Here is a 24256-nt window from a genome sequence, read left to right on the forward strand (position 1 = left end):
CTAACATCCAACTACTGCTACTGTAGAAGTGTGTAAAAAGTTATAGTTCATCTAAATAGGAACAAACATTTGGGGTGTTTAACACTGGACAGTATTGTGTATTATTTACCCAACACACTTTTTAAGAGAAAACTTGAACTCCCACCAGTACTCTTTCAATTCTCAGCTCAGGTCTTCATAAAACAGCTCAGGTTTTATGAAGACCTGAGCTGAGTCTTCATAAAGCAGATCTTAATAACAAAGGAAAAAATTTTCAGACATTTTTTTAATACAAACAGAAATTCTTAAACATAATATGAGCATAAGTGTTCACACCCAAGGTTTAATATTTTGTTAAAGCACCTTTGGCAGCAATTCCAGACTCAAGTCACCTTGTCCTGACAAGCTTGGGATTTTCTCTACTCTTCTCTGCAGAGCCTATCAATCTCAGCCTGGTTGGCTGGGCAGAATTGGTTGAGAGGTTCAGTTGGACTGAATTGGGCTCTGCGTGGGCCACTCAAGAACTTTCACAAACCACTGCTAAAGGCACTCCTTCGTTATCTTGGCTGTGTGCATTGGATCATTGCTCAGTTCAGTTTCTCTACAATTGGCTAAAACAACAAGTTAGTTAAAACAAGTTCCTATATCTTCCTGAAAAGTTATTTGCAAGTTAGTTTTGTTTAATTTCAACTTTACTAAAATATTTGCACTTGAAACCAGAGAAAAATACTTGGTCAGATTTTGTTTTTGCAGTGTTTGTGAGCTCAGCCACTATGTGTTGTTTCCAGATTTATAAATCTGTAAAGGTGTGTGCTATTTTGGTGCCCGTCTCTATTTTCCCACATTCTATGCAAACTCTGGCCCTTTTCCACTATCACCTCCTCGTTATGGCTCGACTCGGTTATAAGGGTTTTTCTCTGGTAATGGCTACGTGGTACCAGCCACTGTTATAGAACTTGCTTCACTGGGCTTCCAAGCATGTGGAGTTGAACTATAAGCAGAATGTCAGAAGACTGGCGGTCACTGATTGGGTAAAGGGTGGAGTCACTGTTTGCGTCAAAAAAGAGACTCGTTTTACAATAACGAGTCTCGTGTTGCTAGGTGACTGTGAAAAAGGGCCAGTCTCTCACAAAAGCATTCCCAGAGCATACTTTCACCACCATGTTCTACAATAGAAACAGTCTAAGACTGTTCCTACTGAAGGCATCTAAGATGAGAAGTGTCTGCTTTTGTCCAAACACATTGCTTTAATCTCACTCCAGAAAGTTCTATTTAATTTTAGATTGGTATATTAATCAGTTAGTTGTATTTTTAGCAAAATTGAAGCAAACCTTCATGTGCCTTTTAGTGAGAAGCGCCATCCGTCTGGCCATTGTATCAGAAAGGCCTGACATGTGATATGCATTAGCAACAGATGACTTTCTGGATGCTGCTCCCATCTGCACAACAGAGCACTGGTGCTTCGCCTTAGTGACCGTTAGGTTCTTGGTCATATTTGTCCCTGCTTCCTTGGTTTGGTTAAAGAGCCAGACATAAGGAGGGTCCTGGTGCTTGCAAACTTCTTCCATTTCTGAAGCAAGGAGAACACAAAGCTTTTCAGCTCGTGACCTTCTTTGTGAGGCCTAGAGATGCACTGTAATCTGGGACACCTGAATCAGGCAACATACTCAAAACCCATTCATATAAAATAAACCCACCACAGTGGGACTTCAGTCGAGTCGTAGGAGAATGTTTTCACTTTTTTCAGTATGTTATTTGATTTTGTGTCGTTTTTGTTTTTTTTACAGAAAAGCTATAGAACTAGTCTGCAATGCAACATAATGAGAAAACAGTGAAGGAGGGTGAACAGTTGCTGCTGCCCCTCTGAACTGTTGCGTATCAAATCTAATACTAATGGACACAGAGCATAGACATTAACCATAACAATCCATGAGGATCTTTAGTTTTGCTGTGACTGTCTTTGCTTACCATAAAAAAACAGCACAAAGCTGAAAGTACTTGGAGGTGATCAAGGCTTCTGAAGGGACCAATTAGCCAACTTAGTGAAATGGACTGAAGAGGTACTTGTGAATGACTACGACTGATTAAGTTATGAAATAAAAATAAGATTTGAAGCACATCTGTGTGAGAGCGAGACTTGGGCGCCGATTTATGTTTCTGCTGGTGGGCAGTCACTAACTAATCAACCACCTCATGTCCAGGCAACTGCTTATTAATAATTGCAAAATAAACACCAAGCTTGAAAACATGGAACTATAATGAACTGAATCTTCTGTTTGTGTGAGAAATGTTGATGTCCCTGATATACTTGAACTTAATCTCTGCTCCGTCTTAGTTATTGTCAGTTGGTTGCCATGGTAATAGGTGTGCATGTGGTTTTGAGCTATTCTTCACCTGTTTTTTAGTGCTATTTTTCCTTTGCTGTGGCGAACTGCAGCCGCTGAAATTTCTAAAAGTACAACAAACAATAAAAACTGCTCTAACTTCCTCATTTATTCGAAGACATCGCAAATATTCATAATAGTCATCAAGTAAGATAAAATTTTTCATAAGGTATTTAACAGACTGTTTCTTACTGAGGTGATTATGTAAAAATAAATTAATTGTCCAGTATAAAACATAAATTTGTTGTTTCTGTCAGTCCTTGAAAGAACTGACAGAAACCAAAGAGTTTATAGAGTTATATCTAGGAATAATACATAGTTTACATATCAAAACAGTAATTTTCACAACTTTAATTTAAGCCACATTTTATAAAACTGAATAATAAAGAAGAACGTTATGAACATTTTTGTGACAGATTCCTGCTCATCCCGCATCAGATCTGTGGGTTTGTGGATATGACTCAATGCCTAGTAAAAGTGCCTGCAGCTAGCTATAGCGGCTACTAGGCACAGTGATGTTTATCAGTGGTGTTAGCCATGCTTGCATGACTGGTGCTCAGGAATCAGCGCCTATGCCTGGAAGTGTGAATGTATACGTGTTCTGCTGCCTCAGCAATTCAGAGTTTACCTCATGGTGCTGAAAGCCAGGAGGCCGTAGAGCACAGAGTGCAGCAGGTTGTAGGCCACATCTGGCCGGAAAGCATCCACCTGTCCCCCTGCAGCTGCTCTCTTCTCTTCCTCCCAACTTCCTTTAGGCCTAATGGGAAACAAAAACCAGACATTAAAGCAGAAAAGAAGCATGTTACCAAAAGGGAACGGTAAATACATAAAACATCACATCCATACGCTGGAGAGGAGAGGCAGGACGGACGGCAGGTGGGCGGAATTGATATTGTTCTGATTATTCAGATTTCAGTAGCTCTTGTTCAGATTTCATTAGCAGCTTGCATGCAAGTGGACATGTAACGATGCACACCCACGACCGTTTCTGTCTGCAGGAGTCAGCATGCATACAAACAGAGAGAGGCCCCGAAGGCGATGATATTACTCCCACGATGTGGCCTTCTGCACCGAATCAGACGGACACTGGCTTCCATTTGAATACAAATCAAAACCGGCTCCCCTGACTACGTGAGGTTGGCTATACTGGATTAAATTAATTCCTGAATTGGCAAATAGCCCTTTGTTCTGTGAGGTTAGTATTCCAGCCGTCCAGTGGCGCAGGGCGAGTTGAAATGCTAATTTGATTAGTTGAGAGCAGCCTATCACCTTGCACCACAGGCAAATGAAGCTGGGAGAGGCAGCTGGTGGATGATGCTGCTTTTTCAGAGCATGGAGGGAAATCCAGGAGTAGAGGAAAACATGGTGACCTCTGGTTTAGGTTTTCCTTCTACTAACAAAAACCCTCATCTCATCTACCACACTATATATCTCTTTATTTTACAAAGTGGTGTCTGATTCATTAATTAGAAACACAACTTCTTTTACCAGTGTTACAAGTAAAAACAATGTGACACAAGGGTATGCTTTAGAGATGAGGATTTATCAATGATCATTTATTGTGAAAAGTTTCTTATCATAAGGATTTATTATTTATTCTTGATAACTTTCAATTAATAATGTAAACAAAAAAGCGTGACAGTGTTAACGGAAAGGTTATTTTTATTATCTTCTCCACTGATTGTCCCATGAGACAATCAGTAGATTGACTAAAATTTTATAATAAATGCAGTTACTACATGCAGTTTACTTCTTTAAGAATATGGAGTCCTGAAGTGGGAATCTTTTTCAAGAACAATATTTGTGCTTGAGCCACTATATATGCTGTGCCATGCATTCACAGCCATACAGCTGCCTAAAAAATAAGCAATAAATAGTTCTGGTAACACTTCATTTGAAGGGGAGTGCATAAGACTGATATGACTCTGACATAAATATGACATAGCACTCATCATGAACATGAAGGAGTCTTTATGAATATTTCTGACTGTTATCATGAAGTGGCATTCGGTAAATAATAGTTTTAATGCAAAGTTGCTTTAAAAGTTGCAGTAAAAGCAACTTTGCAATTAAAGTGTCATTATTTACCAAATGTCACTTCATGACAACAGTCATAAATATTCATAAAGACTCCTTCATGTTCATAACAGGTGTTATGTCTTATTTATGACAGTGTCATATCAGTCTTATGCACACCCCTTCAAATAAAGTACTACCATAGTTCTTTATTGCCATTTTTATAGTTTATCACAATAGTACCAGACATATTGCAGTATATTCCAAGTACATATCGCCCTCCTCTCATTTGCATCAACAATTGGAGTGAACCGATAAATCAGCTTCAATTTCCTTCATTGTGGGAGATTGGTCATCGATTGATGTTTACATGAGAAGCCAATCTTATTCACTTATTCAATGATTTTCAAAACAGAGTTGCCACAGTAGATCATCTTGGATGCTGTAGCTCCTCAGCAGGAAATAGTTTTAACACATTGTATTTGTGACAGTCTGATTAACCTCTGCACCAAATGTTTTTTTGTTCACCAGGGGGCACTGCCTATTCCTAATACGTAGATTATTCTTCTCTGATTATTATTCAAGTGCACTATTACTGATCTTTATATCAGTTTTCCTTTACTAGCTTAAATAGTTACTACAGAACGGGACAATTTTTTAAATTCAATTACTCGATTAATCGCCAGAATAATTAATAACGAGATGCCACTGAACCGTTTACGACAGAAAACAGAAAATATTCTGTGGCCCAGAAAGACAAAATCAGAACTGTTTCACAGATTATCATACAGAGAGAATGGAATACCGGATCATATTTAGGTAGTAAAGAACTGATGTATTATTCAGCACAAGTTTCTGATCATGGCCACATTGTAAGACGATCCACACACCTAACAATGTGTGTTAGGTGTGTGGATCTGTCTGTGAGACTTTCTGTGTTCCAAGATGCTTCAAATTTAAGAACCATACTGCATGAGTTGTTGCCATCAGAGACTAGATAAACTGAACAGTATAGTTCAGTTTATCCAGCTCATTCAGCCATTGAGGACAATCAAATTCAACTTGTTTTCATGTTGAAACTTTTCCCGCTGAGCATCACGTACCTGAGGTTGTGCAGCACCGCCACTGCCAGCATGCCACTGAGCAGCAGGACAGTGGGGACGTATGGGTACAGCAGCAGGGTGCCAGCCAGGCGCTCCAGAGTGTCCAGTGGCAGCAGCCCGAAGGCCTCCTCACACAGATACAGACTGGCATCAAAGTCCCTGCAGGAGAGGTGATATTACCTGATGTTCTCAACAAAATGTATGATTGGCTATAAATTTGACTTAAAGTGCATAAACTCTGTGGATATGAATGCAAGAAGAGTTTCTCTCTCTGAGTGAACAGGTTTGCTCCAGCAGAGTAACACATCCAGTAAAGCTAATTGGGGTTAGCATTGCATTAGCACCAAGCATAAAATACATCTGGGGTTCAACATGTTTTCATTTGATTGCTTTGAATGTTGTTTGATCTATCTTGATAGTAATTGGTCGGAGAAGTATATGTTGTGGTTAGGAGAAGATTGTATAGGCCTGTGTTGAACCCAGCACATCAGCACATTTAGCAAACACCTGGTCAACTGCTCCTCATCATCTGACCCAGGGGAAGCAGAGGTCCAAAACACACCACTTGCATCCAACTTTTCACACTTAGACCAGATTTTTACTTGACACATAGACTCCAATGCAACATTTCCCTCTACGAACCAACGGATTCACGAGATTCAGTATTCATGTGAGACGATGTACCGGAAATCAAAGCTACAAACTCAGAGCAAATAAGCTAGAATAAGACCGCTGTTTCAATTTTATTTGGCTCACTTTTTGTCTCACTTATTACAATTCTACCATTTTGCCCTGTAGCTTCAAACTAAGAGGTTTGTCTTGGTCAGACAGTCACAGTCCAAGGCGCCAGCAGTCTGTGAGGTCACCTTGACTTTGACGTGTTCTAATGGCTGCCTACATTATCCGACTTTCTATTCAGTACTTTCTACTTGCAATATGCAGCTCAAGATAAATAAAGGCTTGGAAAAGTACCTCAAACTGAGAGCTGTGCTCCCACAAATGCAAAGCAGGACTGAAAGGACAGGAGAACGAAACAGTAGGAGAGCAGAAAGAAGTCTGAGTGAGGAAGAGAGAGAGAGAGAGAGAGAGGAGCTGAGGGTGAAGCAGAGCACGGAGTGAGCCTCGCATTTGCTACAATCTCCTGAATAATTGAAGGGCCAGTTGTGCAGCATCGCATTGGGAGCCGTGTTATTCGCTGGCCCGGAGCAGCCGTCCCGACACGGCAACACACACTGATCGATGAGAGGTCTAGTGGCTTTACCCCGCGATCTATTATTCACACACATTAACGCTGCAGGTGCTATGACACTAGTGCTTAGTGAATAATGTAGTCACTCTAGATCAAGTGGAAGTTTTGTAACAAGCCCACAGCACACTGACTGTATATATACTCTCAGCCTATGCGAGTCAAATGGGATTTTAGGGAACAGGTGTTCGCAAAAAACCAAGCATAGGATTGAGGTTTGTGTGTTTTATGTGTTCATACCTCGTCGGCCCCAAGGCAAACTTTGACTTGATGAATTTAAAAATGTGCTCGTCTGATCTGAGCTGAAGCGCTTTCTGTAAACACAAGCACAGATAAGGTCATCACGTCTGGGCTGAGATCAGCCTTCAGGAGCGTAAACAGGAGCAGAAACCGGGCGGACAACGTTGCATCATTGCTCTGAAGGTCTGAGACGCGTTGAGAAAAGGATGAGAGGAGGGGAGAGAGAACGGGAGGACAACGCAGGGGAGGGACGAGAGGGGAGGCAGAGGAAGACGAGCACCTTAGTCAAGGAGTTGATGATGAAGGCGAGCAGGAGAACAAGGATGCTGTGGAGGAGAACTTTGGCCAGACGAACCAGCAGGCCTCCAGTCTTCAAATCAGGCTGCAAGACGAAACACATGGTGTTGATTTCAAATCTAATCGGCCAGATAATAAAGCCTTTTTACGCAGACTTTAAATTACACTTCTTACATGTTTTATATTTGTTAGAAAATATGGCATTTATTATAAATCCACCGAGTGTTAACCAGGGAACTGCTACTGGCAGCAATCACACCCGCAGGTCAGCCCAGGGGGAATGATCCTCCCTTCACCAGGCCTGGGAGGCTGAGGAGTTCTGACCTCCTGACTCCTAATTAAGGCTTGGATCCCACTAAAACAACAGGTTGAGGAATATAAAACACTTCTATAGCTCATGTACAGTAGAATCAGCCCCCACAGTGGGCCACATCACTTCTAAACCTGCCAGTCCCCTCCTCCCCGAAACACACATTCCTCTGGAGGTCTTTTTCTTCTAAATTTATTGCTACACCAAAAACATTTTCTTTGTAGTTTGGGCACAAAAACACGTGAAATGAACAGCAGCAGACAAAAAACAAATAGTTTCACTTAAGGGTGCAAACATTCAACCTGCTGTTAATCTAGTGAACCAAACAGTTTGAGTAACCTGTTCCCTGACTGGCAGACCCGCCCATCAGGTCACATCTGCACATCTGCGGTTAACAACAGTCACCGCACTGTTGCTATATTTAGCAACATTTCAGACAAAGAATATCCGTATCTGCATGTCAGGCTTTTTAAAGCTGGCTGATCAGCCAGAAAACTCCAATCGGTGCATCTCAGTCACTTTTGTGACTTAAGAGCAACTGGAGTCGACATCTCTGGTTGTTCAGCACGAATAATGCTAAATCCTTACTGAGATTTGCAAAACAATCCTGTTTATGCTACAGTGAGCAGTAGAACCATTATAAATAGTGGCATTATAGACTTTACAAATAGCATGGCCATGATTTAATTTCTCCTTTTAAAGGAGAATGGAGGGAAAAAAACAAACATAAACACCTTCCTACTCACGCTCTCTTACATCAGGTTCACCCAGGTGGATTCCTGCTAAGTTGCAAAAGCATCTCAAGGACCTCTGATAGAGGCAGAGAGCACAAAAGCTTCACTGTGTATGTATGCATTTCAATGAGTAATAACCAAGAAGAAAGGAAACTCCGCAAAATCCAATCTGAGAGGAGTCAGGAACTCAGCTGAGAAGTGGTGCGGTGTTTTGCTCTCTGGTTGTGATCAAAACTTAAACTACTTTTGTTCAATAGCATATGCAAAGAAAAACAAACAACAGGATCTAATGAACTATTTAAGTCATCATTAATTCAATCCTCCTGACAGCCAGAGTAGATTCACACACGTACTAACCTGGCAGTGTCTGATGAAGAGAGCTGCAACAATGAAGCTGAGCACCAGCGATCCCAGGATCATGGAGTTACAGAACTGCAGCAGCCAAACGCTCAGCAGACCGCTTACCTGAACCAGGTACAGGGTGGTCACCTGGGCAGACACACACAGCCGGGAATGAGCCACGCACTGCTAACAATCACAATGCAGTTTCACAATCACATGGAGGATTCAGTTTGCAGTTTATGCCAGTCTGCATTTACATCCACTGTCTTTCCTTTTCTTGTCAAGGTTTGCATCATTCCAGCCCAAAAGAGAACTACTGGTCCAATAAAAAAATAACAAGTAGAAATCAAAGTTTTGGCTTGGCTATGAATAATTTAGGAATTGCTACACATGTCAGCACAGCTGCCAAACCGCTCTTAAAGTGAAATGTAAATGAGGACAGATTTTATTGGGGCAATGTAAAGCCTGGAAAACCTCCATGAGAATGCTTATGTTCCTCTTTCTCGGTTCATTTAGTCCAGCTGCTTTTTGAGTTTTTAGCGTAAAAGAGGAACCTCAGCCAGACCTGAACTGGCTTCTATCCTGGAGTCGGTCTGAGGAGAGAACACACCCGGCTTCCCTCAGAACACCTTCAGAAGGCATGTGGATCAGACCGCACAGGACTGCAGCAGATAACTAATAATATACTAATAATGAAGCGTCACAATGGAGTGTGAATTTAGAACACCCACCATATATGTTATAACATGAATAATGTTCAATGAGTCGACTGATCAGGGATTGTGGCATTTGAGCTACTTTGACTAGGCCTATCTCTAAAAGTCAATGTAAAAATGCTAAATATTACATAGTAGCTCTGAAATGCATAAAGTAAACATATTTTTATGCTTCACTACATATTCTTAGGACAGTAAATTCAATGAAGTTATGCTTTTGTTTTTCCTAAATCTTTACATTTTGTTTTGTATTTGATGCCTCTTGGTGCAGCATTTTGATTTTCTAGTGATGCTTCTTTACCATCCAACGACTATTTTAATCAGACAAAACCAACCGTCTGTGGTTGGCTGGTGATGTGGTTCATTTACATACATACAGTTTAAGTTGTGAACACTTTTGATTGCACATTAGAAACATACTTTGCGTGTGAAGGACACATTAAATGATGTATGTGTTTTTTGACCCTCCAGGAATTCCGTATCTGAGGAGCAGGAGTGCCAGAGTGGAGTGAAGGTTCAGCAGATTTGTGAGAGATTTAATTGCACACGTCACAAATGATCGTTCACTCGCATAGATATCTGTGCTCAAATCAGTCTCACTGCATATTCAGATCAAGTTTTTAAGCAAAAATGGAGGAGAAGTGAGGGTGTTGAACCATCTCACCTGGAAAAGTGTGCACTTGGTGCCAATTACAGATGTTAACACATCAGTGTAGCGGTCTGAATGCAGACAACCCAGAAACACACGGAAGAAGATCACTGAAACCCATCACTGCTGTTAAATGAAACAAAACAATTTGAAAATATTCTTCACGGGTTTTTTTAGTGAACTTTATGTTGCTTGTCACTTGTTACTGCAAACACCTCATCGTGTTGATACGATACTGATCAATGGATTTCAAGACACTTTATGGGTGGGACTGTTTGTGTTGATATTTAACTTTTGCAACCGACTATGGAATCAGTGAAGTGTGAGATATGAGGAGTGGTTAAGAGATATGAGAACTGTGTCCTGCGTACCTGTGTTGTTGTCAAGAGGTCAACGATGTCCAGCATGTAAACAATGAGAGCTTGAACCAGTAGGATGAACTGGTTGAACTGCCACGTCAGACAGAAGCAACATGTGGTCACGTACATCAGCCACACCATCACTTTCTGGCGAGCAAACACACAAAAACACACTTTATTCTGTGCTGCTTCTGCTTCTACCTTTGTTAAATAACTGAGATTATTCGTCTAGAATCGGTTTGTGTGTGAGCTGGACCTGCTGCAAGGCGCTGAGCTGAGGCCTGAGGTAGCAAGTGACAGCAGTGACCTGCAGGGCAAAGAAGGGCAAAGACCAGTTCTCCCTGAGGGAGATGGTGAACTCCACCCGAGTGGTATCCACCCTGAAAGAAGGAAGCAGAAGAGCAGCCATTAGATGGAGAAACGCTGATTGTTTTAAATCAACTTTATTTGGTTTGTGTGCCTCATTTCTCAGAAAACAACCTGAGAAATAAGTTAAGGTCATCATGTGTGAACATCTGTGAAGTTTTCAAATATTTGGAAGATGCATCCTAATATGCTCCAAGCTCTGCAGGCTTGTTTTTCAGCTCAAAGCTGTTTCCTAGAGCTGGAGACCTCTACTACCCTCTGCTGTTAATGTTTACTAAAAAAATCCAACCAAAGTATCAACCTGCACAGAAAGTCAAAATAATCCTGAAATTTCTTCTAAATTTATGCCTTTTTTTCCAAGAACGGTCCAAGCAAAATAAAAAGTAATACAACCCATCAACACAGCTACTCAGTGTCAGACAACTATATCTACAGGCTCCCTGTGTCTTTCTATTATAATATACCATAAGCTCAAAGTCTATCACATTTTGTCATTTTTCGTCCTAAAGCTTTTAAGGATTTAAAGCTTTAATATTTCATAATACAAATACTGCATCCCTACAAACATCTCCATTTTTATTACTTTTCTTTAGGACACCGGTCACATAATAGGACGTAACAGGACATGGCCAGCAGCTGGCTATTGAAAAAAATGTGGTTAATTGAAATAAAATCTTTTGATTAATCAACGTTGACGCAGAGGTTAACCTTTCTAGGTTCTGGTCTGAGCCTTTTTATGTCAGAAAAATTGCCATTAATTATGCTAAAATTAAAAAACAAGGAGTAGAAATCTATGTAATTAATAAATTGAGATTACCGCGTTGAAGTCCTGGACCTGGTCTAAACACAAATTCCTGATGTGCTTTTCGGATGTTTATTTAAAAAAAATGTAAGAACAGTGAATAATTTTTTCATCCACTACGTATTTATGCAATAGTTACTCTGTCACAAAAAAAATTCTACAAACTTTATAGTATGACTGACATTTTCTCTGGTCGGGGAGAAGGTTGGAAATCTATCAAATATGTGCAACACGACTTCTACAGAGACTCAGAGTGGTGCTCTCTCCTCTGCCTCGTCCCAGTGAGCATGCAGAACATTGTTATTACTTACCTATTAAGAATGTACCAGACTCCAGTCAGTAACCCAGCCAGCCAGGAACCAGCCAAGAGCCATGCTGTGAGGTACAGAGCGATCACATACACGGCTTGGAGAGAGAACACTGTGTAAATGTAGAAATACACGGGCTCCAGATACGCCTGGACCACACACACACACACACAAAAGAAAATGGCTTATTAGGCACTGATAGTTAGGCCAACAATGACAGCAGAGGAACCGGGCAGTTTGGAAAATTGCTAAAGTTTAAAAGTTGGGTCAGTTTTAAATATGCAACAACTCTTTTTTTAATTTTATGGCTCAAATTGAAAAAAAAAATTCATAAAAAGCTTTCCCCAGAGTCAGTTTTTGCTACCAATGAGCAGTGTGGGTGGTGTGTTACCTGTAAGGGCAGCAGTCTGTACAGAACACTGAGAAACACCTCTTGGTAGATATTCATCCGCTGTAAAAGATTGATGGTCCTCTTTGATTCTGTCAAGTTGTCATGGATCAGTTCTGACAGCCCTGAGAGCACACACACACGCACACACACACACACACACACACACACACACACACACACGTTTACATTTAGACTTCCGATTTGAACTTTCTGAACCAATAAAGGATGTTTTTTTACATCTTTGACCAAGCTTATGGAGCTATTGGTGTATTTAAGTGTGCTGTACTGTGCAGAGTTATCAAATAAACTTGTAATTCAGTACATTTATGTCTGTGTTTAGGTAAAGAAACATTTTAAGTCAACTCAGAACCGTTTTTCTGTATCTAAACCTCAGATATATGAATATACACACCACTTATCAAGTATGCTCCTACTTTGTAATGTCTCCTGACTGACGCTTCCGCCTCCTTTAGAGAAGCAACTACTGTTGACAACTCAGTCATATTGGTGGATTTTCTTGCGATATTTAGCAACAATTCATACGTTTTTTGTAACTTTTTAAAAATTAAAATTAAAAAGATGTTTTAGGATACTCTTAAAAGTTTATATTATCATTCTCGATGAGCAGAGGGTGATGCTATGTGTCCCCTAAAGCAACGTCTCTTGAACCGCTTTCTGTTCATCCTCTAGTTTCAGGATCTACAAGATTTTATTCCAGCTTCAGATTATCCAACATGCCCAAAACAGACCAATATTACACTCCTGATCCAACCAGACGACAGCGCCCTCTAGAGGTGGCTACATATCCTTCCTTCGTCCTTACTGTAGTAAGAGAATACATATCTCAGACTCAGATGTGTTAACCTGGTAGACCAAAAATTAGAATAAAGAAAGGTTATCTAGAAAAACAAAAACATAAACATTGCAGCACCTCAGTTAACACTAAACTTAAAGCCTCACATTGAAATACACCAATAGCTTCATAAATTTGATCAAACATGTAAAAACACCTTTATGTGTTTAGTCAGTGCAATTAGGAGTAGAGCAGCCAATGTAAAATAAATGAGAAAGAAATTGAAACTGACAAAAACAATAGGTTGACTGCTTTGGTCAAACATGAAAAATATAAGCTGAAATAAACCGTCAGTCAAATGGGTCAGAAAGTGCAATTAGGAATTCTAAATGTAATATAAAATAAATAATAAAACATGATGTCAGTCAGAGCACAAAGCATAGAATTAGACCAAATAGATCTTATGGATTGGGAACATTGTCACCGATACTCAAACTAGAATTACATCAGGACCAATACAGATGTTAATATAGGATCGGTGCTTCTCTAACTACAGTTTGTTACAGCTGTAAATAACTAATTAATAAAAGAGAGAATTTAGTAAGGAAATAATGAGCTGAACTGCAGACGATGATGAAGACTTGGGTGGTTCATAGTGACCATACCTTCCTGTATGGATGGAGCCTGCAACATTTGCTTGTAGTACGAATAGTAGAGTCCACATTCCGTCCGGAAGGAGATCTCCCTCTCCACTTCCTGAAAACAGAAATGGGGAATGTGCTGATATAAATCCAAGCTCTTTTGTTCTGCGTGATGTGGAAAACAGATTTTCTGGCGAGACAAGACAGAACTGAGAAGGACCGGACCAAAGCGTCTGATATACTGGCAGCCCTCTGAGGTAATAATCAGAGGGGTAACACAGCCATCTCAGGAGAACCCCTTCCTTACCCCCCACCGCCCGCCAAGCATGATTACTGTTCCACTTCAGAAGGAGAGGAGACGGCACTGAGGACGTCCCACGCCACAATATTACATCAATTGTTTGTCTGCTACACTTAGTTTGGAAACATTTCCAATCAGCGTTTGATTAAAAGTGAAATCCTCTGACAACAGCAGCCCGTTTCCTTATTAAAATCAGTTTTTATAATTCAGCAGGCGTCTGCCAAACTGTTCTCCGGCATTACCGTCCGTCTAAAGATAAAAACAGCAATCCAGAGTCTGTAAAAAATGAAACCATATATCAAAGCACTACAATGTGGTTTCTGGTATTTTCCAGTAATAATGTCAGCTTTAAAACCATAAAAAGTCTGTAATGGGAACAGATTAGTTTTCCATTCAGTTTATCAGCAGATTAAGTAAGTACATGAGAGAGGGAAAGCCTGGAGCCATGTGGGTTTCAATTTAAAATATTACTAAGGTTGAAAATCCACCATGAAACAAATAAACAGTAAAACGAACACTAAATATATTTTTTGTGATCATATCAGGGGATTCCAAAGTAGAACAAAAGAATCCAGTGACTATTGACCTCCTGGTTACTTCTCTGATTAATGTGGACAGCTGGGATTTGAAGGTGAACAAGCTAAATAATCAAGTAAAGAATCAAAGTATAACCTGATTCTGAAGAAAAAATAGGAAAAGGGCTCCTGATTTATTATCTGGCAGTCATTTGGATTTTTGCAAAGAAGACATTAAATGGACCAAAAGACTGTCTTCTTAATTTGGACCAATGGGTCCAGTTTGTGAACAATAAATACTAAGTGCAGATAAAATCCCACACGCAGTCCCAAAATAAACTGCCAAATATGTGTATCCTGTTAGTTTGCTGGAAAACCAGAATTCATAAATGTCATCATGACTTCAGACTCAAACATGACTTTCTTTGACGTGGCGCTTTTTTTTTGAAAGCACATACTACTGCATATCAGTCAGAGGGAAATTAAATGTTGCCATAACTAAAACCATCCACATATCTTTAAAGAGTCATTGTGAATGATGATGCTGTGGGCAGGAAGGATCTTTTGACTTAGTTTATAAAAAAAAACTCTGTTCCTGTTCCATAACACCTTTGGATGTACAGATGGATGAAGGTATGAGCCTGCTGCTTCCACTGATCAGACCGAATGAGCTCATATTTATGGAAGCCCATTTCTGCCAGAAAAGAAAAAATAAAAGTAATGCAAGAAGTCATAATTCAGAGATTCAAAGTCCTAATTATGAGACATAAAGACACTTTAAAGTACAAATGATAACTTTGAATCTCAATTATGAATTTAAAACTCAAAATGATGACATTCTGTTGGGTTTTTGTAGTATTTTTTTTTATTTCATGGCAGAAATGGGCTTCCATACATATTGCATGTAGGCTGATATCTAAAAAAAATTGAATAAAAAAAACATTGCAGAAAATAAAATTTCTGTACATCACAGGTGTTAACACAGAACAACTACAATACACTTCTATTATGGACAACAGCCACCCACAAATAGCTATGACCAACAAATAACAAATCAATATATGTTTTTTTGATTAAAATGCAATTACTTGCAAAGTTTTATTCCAGAACCTGAAATGAACTCAATAAAAAAATTTATCAAGTCCCACCACTAAACAAAATGTAGTTTTTAAATACTACATTTTGTATTATACAAATGTACACTTTGCATACATGTGTATACCTACATACTTCACCTACAGTTAAGGTGAAGCACAAAAACTGCTTCACCTAAACAGTTTTAGTAAAAACTGCTAAGACGAAGAGGGACTCTTTCCAAAACATGTCCTGAACATAGTTAACATGGCTCAGACAAAAAACACTGGCACCACTGCATTCTGAGTCAGAGTTACATTTTTCACTCAGCCACACCATTCAACACAAAGGTCTGGAGGCAACTTGGAGTTACGCATCATGCTCAGGAGCACGTCGACATGTGGCAGGGGCAGGACGCTGGAATCGAACCTACATCTTTCTAGCAGCAAGACAAGGACTCTGGTAAATGAGCCTCAGCTGCCCCAATGGGTCAACTAACAAATAAGACAGAAAGGTAGGAACTCCTGCTGGAACTGTGATTGGCCAGCTGAGAGGTGTGACAGCTTTGTGTGTCCACTTTATGACTGACCAAATCCACCTCAACTCCTTAGTGCTGCCAACTGTACACAGCGACGTACAATGCGCCTCCCCTTATTTCATTTTCAAAGCGAGTCATTTTCTAGAATTCCAGCAGTGTCTCCTACCGTGAGCTGAGAGAACCACAGCAGATTCTCATGTATGGCGTTGACACACCAGGCCTGAGCCATGGCCAGCAGCACCGCTAGGAACAGCCCTGCTGCCATGGAAACACACCGTTGCCAAGGCCACCGGCGCGGAAGGTATGAACCGGAAAAAGAACCGGATCGTCCAAGCGGGAAAACTCCTTCTCTAAGCCTTGCTGGCTCCGTCCTCTTCCCACTGCTGCATCTCTCTCCAGATGATCCGGGTGGCAAAATCCCCAGGCTGCTCCCTGCCTGGTTCACCTTCGCTCTTTTCCGAACATCCATTGCATGAGAAAAATGGAGATCATCTATATGTTCTCGGAACTTTTGATGTGTTAGATCCAGGTAAATAAACAGGATGCGCCTGAGATACTCTGTAGAACAGATCCAAATCCATTACATGGATAAACACCAACAAGCCATGTTTTTTTTCCTTTACTTGAAGTCGCTCCAAATAAATTAAAGAACGGCTTTTAATCGTTTCAAGTTCTTCGCCAGAGGAAATATGCAAAAGCTCTCTCAGAGGGAATGAGGAGCTAGTTTCCTTTCCAATCCTCTTTCGAGTCTACCCGAGGCAAAACAAGCACTGGCTTTTCACCAAAAACTATAAGGAATACGGATAATCCCTGGTTTATACTGAGGTCAAAGAGAATAAGCCCCGTGAACAAGTTCAGAAGAGTGCCTTCCTTGTGAAAGCTACTTAATTTTTCTCCCCTTCATTTCTCTCTGTCAGCATGTCCTCTTGATGAATTTTGAATAACTTCTATCTCTGGTGTTTGCTTGAAGGATCCATGGATGAGTGAATTCGCGACTGGAACCGCTGACTCCTTCCTCAAGCAGAAAAATGTCCCGGCTTCTGGTTAAAGTGAAAATAAAAAGCTATCTTTAAACAGTTCAAAGTATAAAGAATAAAAATAAAAAGTGAGCTGCAGTAAGTGTGTGAACAACAGGACAGACTGTGGACAACTGCAGCCTTTCGAAGGGAGGGAGAGGGGAAATAAAAAAAAAGAAGAGAGGACTACTGCTGACCTCTTGTCTATAAAAACACACACAGGCGCAGGATAAGAGAGACGAGGGTGGGAGAGAGCACCGAGGGGAACGTGTTGGAACATCGTTCGGAAAACGTGGGGAACATTTGTCGGAGAATTTGTGGCTCTGGAGCTGGTGTGAAGCTATGAGCACATGCTCCAAATAAACCCCCACAGGGTTCTGGAGTCCACATGGACATGAGCTCACACCTGATGAATTCAAGAGGACAAACTGAACCGACTGAGCTCAGTTTTCAGCAGCACTGGTGATAATCAGCAGCATAGAACATTATCTCAGGACCACACTGTCTCAGGAAAGCAGGATTATTAAAATATGTTCTACTTCCTGTTATGGACAACAGCTTTCGTAAGTAAGCATCAGTCATAAACTCCTTACTACTGATCACTTTGTCCTTCCACGTTCCACCAAGATCGCAGGCTGGGAGTACCTTCAGAACATGCAGCTGGCACTGAGGAACCTCAGGTGTTTGGCTTATAATGAGCAAAATCCACGTTTTTAGCCCTTAAAATCATTGTTGTCTACTTTGAGTGTCTAGGAGTGCAAAATATTTAAATGTATTATCTCCCAGTGATGCATAGATATCTTTATATTCTTTTTGGGTCATATTTTTTAGTCTGATAATTTTTCTCTATTTGCTATAATGTTCTTGTCTATGACACCACCGTATTTGCTGTGGAACTGCTAAACAAGCTCATGACTTCTGGCTAATCAGTTTTGTAAATCCGCCATATTTTCTCGTAGTCCAAATTCAGTTATGCAGAAGTTGAAAGTAAACAAGTCAAAATATTCGGTTCTAGTATGCATTAACTCACAGGATTCCTTACATCATCTCCCAGCACCAGAGGCTGTTTGAAGTGTCTGGTTAAATTTGATGTTTCTCTGGAATATGCCCACATCAATGGAGAAAGTCCGTTTGCACCGACCATTTAAGGATGAATGCTTCAGCAACCTCCAGCAGTATCAGGAGGGATTTTCTGAAAGGCTTCGTCTGATGGAGGGTCAATTCCTTCTCCATTGATAAACAAGATACACAGCAAAGCAGTGAGCTGCTAATAACACTGAAATGACAGCAAAGCTTCTTTTAGACATGAATGTTGCGTGTTGATCCTCACATCCTTTAGCATTAATTGTTTTAATAGGTATCTCATATGTTTAACACTAGTTAAACTACACTCCATATTGTAGTTGGTTTGCATGGATGGAAGGGGTGTAAAAACTACAAAAATGGCTGAACAGGGTGGAATGGAACACTCTGCGACCTGGAGGGGGACGTGGCATGAAATGTCCCATTCACATTTAAAAAGACCGCAGCAAAATGAGTTGCTCTAAAAAGTGTCTGATCTGAAACAGTCTGTGGAACTAGAATAACCAGGAATTCAGAACAAAGCATTGCAGTCCTACTTTCTATAGACCATATGTGAATGATTTACATGTGAAAAGGAAGAATTTAAGTGAATATGTCTACTTTAAATTACTTGCTGTCTATTCCTTCTTGCTAGCACTTCTCAATGGCTGCAAAATCTGCTTTAGCATCAGCCTGCTAAAAAGCTAAATGTCCTGTAAAAACACATGAGCTTGAATGTACCATACAGTGCTCTAAACTCAAAAATAAACAAACATGGGGCGTGCTGTGGTGGCGCAGGGGGTTAGCACGCCCCACGTTTGGAGGCCTTAGTCCTCGACGCGGACGTCGTGGGTTCGACTCCCGGTCCCGACAACCTTTGCCGCATGTCTTCTCTCCTCACCCTCCTTCCTGTCTGCCTACTGTCGAAAAAATACGAGCCACTAGCGCCGCAAAAAAATAAATAAACAAACATTATTGCTGCTATCTTAAGTATCAATGAGTTTTATCAAAAGTAGCACTGTAAGAGACAGAGCTTTCTGATAAGAAGAATAACAATGTCTTTGGTCACAGCTTCAGATACACAACATCTGAAAATCTGATTTATCAACAGACTTTTTCCCCTGTGCCCAGTGGAATGGCTCTGTGCTCAGAAAGGTTACATCTTCTCAGAAGAAGATTTACCTAAGACTTTTTTATTACCCAGTAAAGTTGTAAGTGACATTTATGAATTCAGATCTGTGAAAAGCAAGTCAGGTATCCCCATGTAATCACTTTACTGTCTGGTTATAGCTGGCTTTTTTTCTCTTGCCTTTTATGCAATGATTTTTTTTTCTACATTTATTAAAGAGTTTAATGATGTTATGCAGAAAAGAGAGAGAAATACCAAGACACCACATCTTATTTATAATGCTGATCTTCAGCATCTGTTTATTGAGAGAATAGCTTTAATGTTTCATGTTTGTGAATAATCTTAGTCAGTTACTCAAGTCGCTTCGGTAGAAAAACTTTGCTGATTCTGTCTTTCTTAGTTCCAACGGCAACATTTAGTGTTTCACTTTTTTTTCCACAGTTTTAGCATTTTTGGCTTTGATTATTAAATAACCTTTTCTCAGCTTAGTAAACACAGGCTCTTCTTCTGAGGTTTTCAGAGCCTCTGTAATATTAATAATAGGAAAGAACAAAAATTATTTTCCGTTTTTACCTGAGCTGCAAAACTTTATGACTGAAAATGACCCTGGCTGTAACTTGATTGCAGTCAAACAAATAAAATATTTCTGTAACCCACATACAGCTTTAGTGATACATTACTACTGAGGGATGAGTTAGCTAGGCCAATATCTAATACAGATATAAAACACAGCTCAAAATTATAAGGCATATTTATGGATGCCTTGAGAAAATCAATTTGATTCAGTTGGACAGAAACAATTTCATACCAAACAGCAAGATCCCCCCCCAAAAAACCTCTTTATTCCACTGAAATCTTCAGCTGAAAACCATCTGCATATGCATTAGCTTAACAGGCTTTAATGAAAATTAACTTCTTAGCCCAAATTAAAACGGTTGTTTTTTTCATTATGAACTTAAAATCATCTTTGAACTTACAAAGAACGTTTTGCATTCCTCAAATAAAACTTGCCAAAACAATTTAGTGTACTGATTTCTTTTATGCACTTATGTATATATTTTCAACTGAATAATAATAAATGGCCCTAATCCTCGATGGAGGAGGCAGTCTGAGGACTTAGAAGGTGGATGTTGCTAAAGCAGTTAAAAGCTTTTTCAACATTACCAAAACATCAACAATATTTGTGCACATTTGTAAAGGAAACCCAGAGACAGGTGTTTGGTCTGAAGTGTTCGGGATATAATGTAAGCGATTTTGCAGATGATGTGGTTCTGTTGCCAGGACCTTCAGGCTGATGGTGGTAAACTGGGCAGACTGGTAGAAATGAGGCTGCAATTCAATCAGCAGCCACCAGGCCTCTTCACGGTGAGCAAATCCTGAAACATCTGCTCACACAGCTGAATGGTGCAATGTGCTATTATATACATTCTGATGGTTGAGTAACCTCAAACTAACAAACTAAACCCAATAAATGTCTCGTTCAATAATTGAGCAACAAAAAAGAGTTTTTGAATCCAGAATGTTGCTCATTTAGTCAATATGTAGTTGATAAAAGGCCAGTTAATTAACTAATTAATTAACTACAGATGCTGCAATTAACTTGATTAAAAATTGCAATGGAGTCCCACCACTACTTTTTACACATCTTTGGCAGGGTCTGTCCACTAAAACAAATGAGAACTAACAGTGTTACAAAATGAGAAAACCCACAGCAGGAGTTTTTATTTCCATGTTTTTTTTGTCTGCGTTTAATGCAGACTGTGAAATCAGATAATACAGCTTTGAGTCAGTCTAAAACAATGTTTTTCTGCGGTGCTTCAAGGGCCTTTAAAAATGACCTCATATTTGGCAATGTTGCCGCACCACACAGCGCAAACTTTATCCCAGAGGAACCAAGCTTCCATTTGGCTGAGTTCAGAAATCAGTGCCGCACTATGCCTGGAAAAACCATCATCTCTTTACACAATGAGGTGTTTATGATGCGTTTCCAAGGCATCTGATGGAGAACGCAGCATAAGGGGAGGTGTATCATTGTAACATGATGAAGAAGTGTTGTTATTTGACAAAAAGCAGAAAATGAAAAACATTTTAAGCCAAGTTTTCATGACCTCCTTATAATTGAGTACTAAAAACATAAAGCTATAATTTGAATTTTAAAACTTGATCTGTACATAAGTTTGTTAATCTGCAAGAGCCTATTAGAAGCAAAGTTACATGACAATAATTGATGATCAGTTTCAATGACGTCTTAGAGCCACTAGTTTGTACACATCATTTTGAATTTAGGTAATCGCAATACAAAATTAAACATTATGTAAAAATTAAGTAAAAAAAATTGTTTTGTTAGACCAACAGCAAGCATTTATGTAGGTATTGAACCCATTAAAGACATTCTTCACTCTACAGAGAGAGTTTAACAGAAGCAGAACTCTGCCACACTATCACATTTTGACATTGACTTCAAAAAGCTGCTGGCAGTTATTAGAAGAAAAGCTGTCAATCCTCCTGAACTTGTCGTGGAGATGGTTAGGTTTCCAGCACAGGTTACCATGGTAACAGATGCAGTTAGAAAATGAATTAGCTTTGAGACAATAAAAATCCTAAATTGAACCCTAGATTGCCTTGATGCGGTGCTGTTGTGTGATGGGTCAGAATTCCCTGGACGTGTTTGTCTATGTGGTAAACGTGTTTAACTTCCAGCAGTTTTCTTTTCATTTTCATTTTGTTCTCCTTCTCTGTGTTGTTGTTCTTGTTGCGCTAATTGTTCTTTATCATCAAGGCCTGTGCTGAAATGAAATGTTTTTGTGCTTCTGTAAGATGACAATAAAGGCATGCTGATTCATTCTGATTCTGATCTTTTGTGTTTTTTCTTGCTCATGTTGTCCTTTTTCACTGTTTTTTGCTCTTGTTTTGCCGATCATGTCATTAGCTGCGTTTCCATTACACATATGTTGAAAAAAACCCCACAATTTCTATATTACAGTGTTTCCATTAAATAGGAAGCGTGAACAAATTTGAGTAAGTTTGTTCACGATAAGTCATTAAAAAAACATGCTGCGTCACGATCCTCCAGCAACTTCCTGTCACCTTCTTCTTCGTGGTTTGCGCCTGTGACATTCAGTTGTTGATCACATGATTCGATACGATGCCAAAAGTGTTTCCATTGCAGTTTTGCAAAATAAACCAATTTCAATATGGCCACAAAAAAACCACCTCATCCTAAGGCCAAAACTACTTATCAAAAAATAAGTTTTTTTTTTTTTAAATTAGTATATTTCCATTAAGCAAATTCATTTTCGAAATGTCAGATTGCATAATACGGTCAAGGGAAACACAGCTAACGTTAACATTTTTGTTGTTCCTGTTTGTTTTGTTGTTATTTTTAGAACTTGTTGCTCCTACTCCTATTGTTTTATGTCATTGAAATGTAAAAGTCATGGGATCAATCTATCTCAATCAACCTCAATCTACAGGGATTTTTGTATGCAAACAAACTCATGGACATTTCATTCTTTACCCGTACACCATCACTCTATCAGGAAAACAGCTGTGAATTGTTCTTTTGTGAACAAACAGTTCCTATTCTACACTCACTGATGTGTGAAACCACAACTACTGACTTATTCACACAAAAGCTTGAGTTGAGTGATGGCTTTGTTCTAACAAGTGCCCTTGTAAGCCTCAGTGGAGATACTGCGAGACAATATGCAACATAACACAAACCATCTTAAGTTCTGAGTGCAATATTTCAGCCTTTACACATGAGCTTTTCCAATTTTGACAAACCAAATGGCTTCCCAGCTTGTGACTGGTTCCAAGAGAACATGGTAGTTGGAACCAGACATTCACTCCCAGACTGGGAGGATTTGCAAAAAATTTGAGCCTCCCTTTGCTCAGACTGCAGAGTGCAGACAGACAGAAAGTTGGACTGAACAGAACCGGAGAATCACATCCATCATAAAGAACACTCAGCAGAAAGCAGGAGAGTTATGGCCTTTACCTTGATGTTGGAGAACCACAGGTCGTTCTCATGCAGCGTGGCCACGTAGATGGAGCACAGGAGGCCCAGGCCCACAGAAACAGACCAACCAATCGATGTCCAGATTATAGCGCCCCATGACCAATCGCCTGCAAGGACATGAAAATGTTATGTCTTTTGCAGCCACAGCTTTAGAAAAAATTATTATTTTCTGGTTTTTGCTTTTTTGGTTTTTATTGGTAAGCCAATTCATTGTTGTTGTTTTTTTGTAATTCATCATTTAGATTTTTTTCACACTTTTTAAGGTTTTTTCATTAACTTATTAACAAAATGGGGAAAAAAGACTAAAGCGTCCTAAAAACATTAAAGCAAAGAAGGTTCTAGTGTTAAATCAAAGGCTGTGATTCTGCATGGAGTTGAAATGTTCTCCAATAAATCTGTAGGCCTGGCACAATAACTAATTTTACTGGACAATAATTTGCCACAGAAATTACTGAGATAAATGATAATATTGTCTTTTAGAGACCATTTTCAGCTATAATAATAATAATAATAATAATAATAATAATAATAATAATAATAATAATAATAATAATAATAATAATAATGCCATACTAATTAAAATACACAATACCAAAGATAAAAAAAACATTCATTTCTAAAGAACATTTAATGCTGGAACTTGAAAACATTTTCATTAACCAATATAAATAAACAAAACTACCATAACAAAAATAATTACAATGGGTGAAGAAATCTCTGTAACAAAATTGTGCTTCAAAAAATATTAATCATTCAGCTTAGACAGTGAAAACAAAATAAAATGCCAGTTTTTGTAAAAAAAAAAAAAAGAAGAAGAAGAAGAAAAAGGAAGCCATGCTAACTCAACAGTGGGTTTCCGTTTTTAAAATGTCGACTTTTTAATAATATTAAAGGGGAGCATATTTATAACTTTTATTGTCCAAA

General features: G+C 39.3%; 1 protein-coding gene across 3 annotated transcripts in view; it reads right to left on the minus strand.

Annotated features, from left to right (window-relative positions):
• The window catches only part of dpy19l3 (dpy-19 like C-mannosyltransferase 3), a 57133-nt gene that overhangs the window by 31419 nt on the left and 1458 nt on the right, over positions 1 to 24256 (minus strand). For all 3 annotated transcript variants that reach the window (XM_023332247.1, XM_023332246.1, XM_023332248.1), the window contains exons 2-12: positions 23312 to 23439; positions 13701 to 13791; positions 12243 to 12364; positions 11855 to 12000; positions 10632 to 10755; positions 10388 to 10522; positions 8667 to 8798; positions 7249 to 7350; positions 6969 to 7042; positions 5483 to 5641; positions 2992 to 3120 (exon numbers count right to left, since the gene is read on the minus strand). In XM_023332247.1, coding sequence (XP_023188015.1) covers positions 2992 to 3120; positions 5483 to 5641; positions 6969 to 7042; positions 7249 to 7350; positions 8667 to 8798; positions 10388 to 10522; positions 10632 to 10755; positions 11855 to 12000; positions 12243 to 12364; positions 13701 to 13791; positions 23312 to 23439 — 1342 coding nt within the window. The remainder of the gene's footprint in view (positions 1 to 2991; positions 3121 to 5482; positions 5642 to 6968; positions 7043 to 7248; positions 7351 to 8666; positions 8799 to 10387; positions 10523 to 10631; positions 10756 to 11854; positions 12001 to 12242; positions 12365 to 13700; positions 13792 to 23311; positions 23440 to 24256) is intronic.

This window comes from Xiphophorus maculatus, chromosome 4 (genome assembly GCF_002775205.1).
Source record: "Xiphophorus maculatus strain JP 163 A chromosome 4, X_maculatus-5.0-male, whole genome shotgun sequence".
In the NCBI taxonomy this organism is placed as follows: domain Eukaryota; kingdom Metazoa; phylum Chordata; class Actinopteri; order Cyprinodontiformes; family Poeciliidae; genus Xiphophorus; species Xiphophorus maculatus.